Source organism: Olea europaea, unplaced genomic scaffold (genome assembly GCF_002742605.1).
Source record: "Olea europaea var. sylvestris unplaced genomic scaffold, O_europaea_v1 scaffold16548, whole genome shotgun sequence".
Lineage (NCBI taxonomy): Eukaryota > Viridiplantae > Streptophyta > Magnoliopsida > Lamiales > Oleaceae > Olea > Olea europaea.
This window is the reverse complement of record NW_019234209.1, coordinates 1-2,105: the sequence shown is the minus strand read 5'-3', so window position 1 is coordinate 2,105 and position 2,105 is coordinate 1. Positions and strand designations below refer to the sequence as shown.

The window sequence follows — 2,105 nt, the reverse complement described above, 5'->3', positions numbered from 1 at the left end:
TTTATTACAATTTTATAAATTGTTAAGTTACTATTATAACTAGTTTTAATTAATAAAAAATCGAAAAATCTACATACATTGTACCCAATTGAGTGGACCGAGTGAGTGACTTTTATGTAGGTGTGAATTATTTTATAATATCTTGGTCGGTAAGAATTGCATTATGGTCCACCCCCACCTCCCCAAAGGGAAGAAAATAATTGTGGGAATACAATAATATATTGGTCACACAAGTTGAAACCTTCCTATTTATACCCTAACACTGACATCTCTTTCACCTGTGGGGTTAAACCTAAATCTTTAAGGTCTTTCAGCAAAGAATTCTCTCTCTATACATCTCTTTCACTCTCTATATCTATCTATCTATCTCTAGTCATGGATGATTTTAATAACCTAATGAAATTATCATCACAAAACCAAGTAGAAATGATGCCATGGACAATGCAACAGAATGGGGTTCCTCAGTTCCCCTGTCATAATTGTGAAGACCTATCTGAATCATCAGATTTCGATTTCTCCGTCGAAGTAGCACCGCCTCCACCACCACCGGCACTTCCACGACCACATTTTTCCGGGCCAAATTACGACACTTGGAACAAAGACTTATATGACAACACAAATCCGTTACAGACGAGAAGCTCAATGGAAGCCATGAGAGAAATGATCTTTCGTATAGCAATGATGCAGCCAATTCACATTGATCCAGTTTCAGTGAAGCCACCCAAGAGGAAGAACGTGAAAATCTCCAAAGATCCGCAGAGTGTGGCGGCGCGCCACCGCAGGGAAAGAATAAGCGAGAGAATTAGAATTCTGCAGAGACTTGTGCCTGGAGGAACAAAAATGGACACAGCTTCTATGTTGGACGAGGCTGTTCATTACCTTAAATTTCTCAAAAAACGGGTGCAAGCATTGGAACAAGCAGCAAGTAATAGGCCAATGGGGGCTGGGAATTATTCAAGCTTAATTAAAACGTGGCAGCCAGTTCAAATGGGGGGATCTGTGCCAATGCTTAGTTAAAATGCTAGAACATAAGTCAAAAGTCGTTTATTTCTGCATTTTTTGACAAGAAAAGCTGAAAAGAAGCCATTCCTAGCGTTTGAGATCAGCCAACATGCTCTTTTAATCTTGAAGGATTCTTCAGAATTTCTATGTTAGCATTTTCCTTTGATGATTAATTAGGGGATTTGTAAAGCTTTTTCTTGAATACTTTTTTATGCTTATTTTCTTGGGATCCATATGTACTTTTTGGTGATAATTATTATGAAAATTGCATAAAAATTTATTAATTTCCCTCGACTTCACTAGATGCATACACTCAACTTGTATACTTATGCAACATTTTCTTTCCTCATATGGCTTTCAATAGCATGTCCACTATTTTGCTTATAACAACTACTAGGGGTGGCAGTTGAGCCGGACCACTCACAAGCCCCGCCTGCTCGGCCTTGCTCGTTGCCGCCCTTACCGCAACCTCTATTAATTAGTTAATTTAATCCTTGATGATGGTTTAGGAGTGAATTAAAGATTTATTTGCCACTCGTACTTTTAAATAAACAAGATAAACAATAAATAAAAGTTTGACAGAATATTTTCCACATGTTAGTAAATATTTGGACAAAAACCCTAATTAAAAACAAGATGCAATAATGTGGCAAACAAATTTAAGATACACATCATAAAATGAGAAAAAAATTGTAGATCCTTATTGCAATTAAACGTTGATGCACTTAACAAAAAATGTGGTGTGTGTATAATAATCCATTCATCTAAATTAAAGGTAAGATTATATTTGTTTAGTTTATATAATAAAATGAGACTCTCCCTCAAAATCCTATTAAAATTTCAAAAGTTTATGGAATCTTTAACCCCCAAACTATTGAATATTTGCAGAATTGACGAGCTTCTGTTGCACTGTTCATGAATTCATGCTTTAGCTCAATCAGTTAAGAGGGGTGAACATAATTGAATATTACGATAAATAATTTTCATTTCTTTTCTTTCATATATTATCTATTTTTGTATATTGCAATATAAGCAACTTTAACAAGTCAAACGTTTTTTCAGTACTAATAATTAAGTTAGCTTGCGAGGCTCATATATTGTGT

General features: G+C 35.2%; 1 protein-coding gene across 1 annotated transcript; it reads left to right on the top strand.

The window, feature by feature from the left end:
* The first annotated feature begins 297 nt into the window (after positions 1-297).
* On the top strand, positions 298-1,237 carry LOC111377422 (transcription factor HEC2-like). The gene has a single exon (XM_023000515.1). It carries the CDS (start codon positions 376-378, stop codon positions 1,015-1,017), a length of 642 nt encoding a protein of 213 aa, XP_022856283.1. The 5' UTR covers positions 298-375; the 3' UTR covers positions 1,018-1,237.
* Positions 1,238-2,105: the final 868 nt, after the last annotated feature.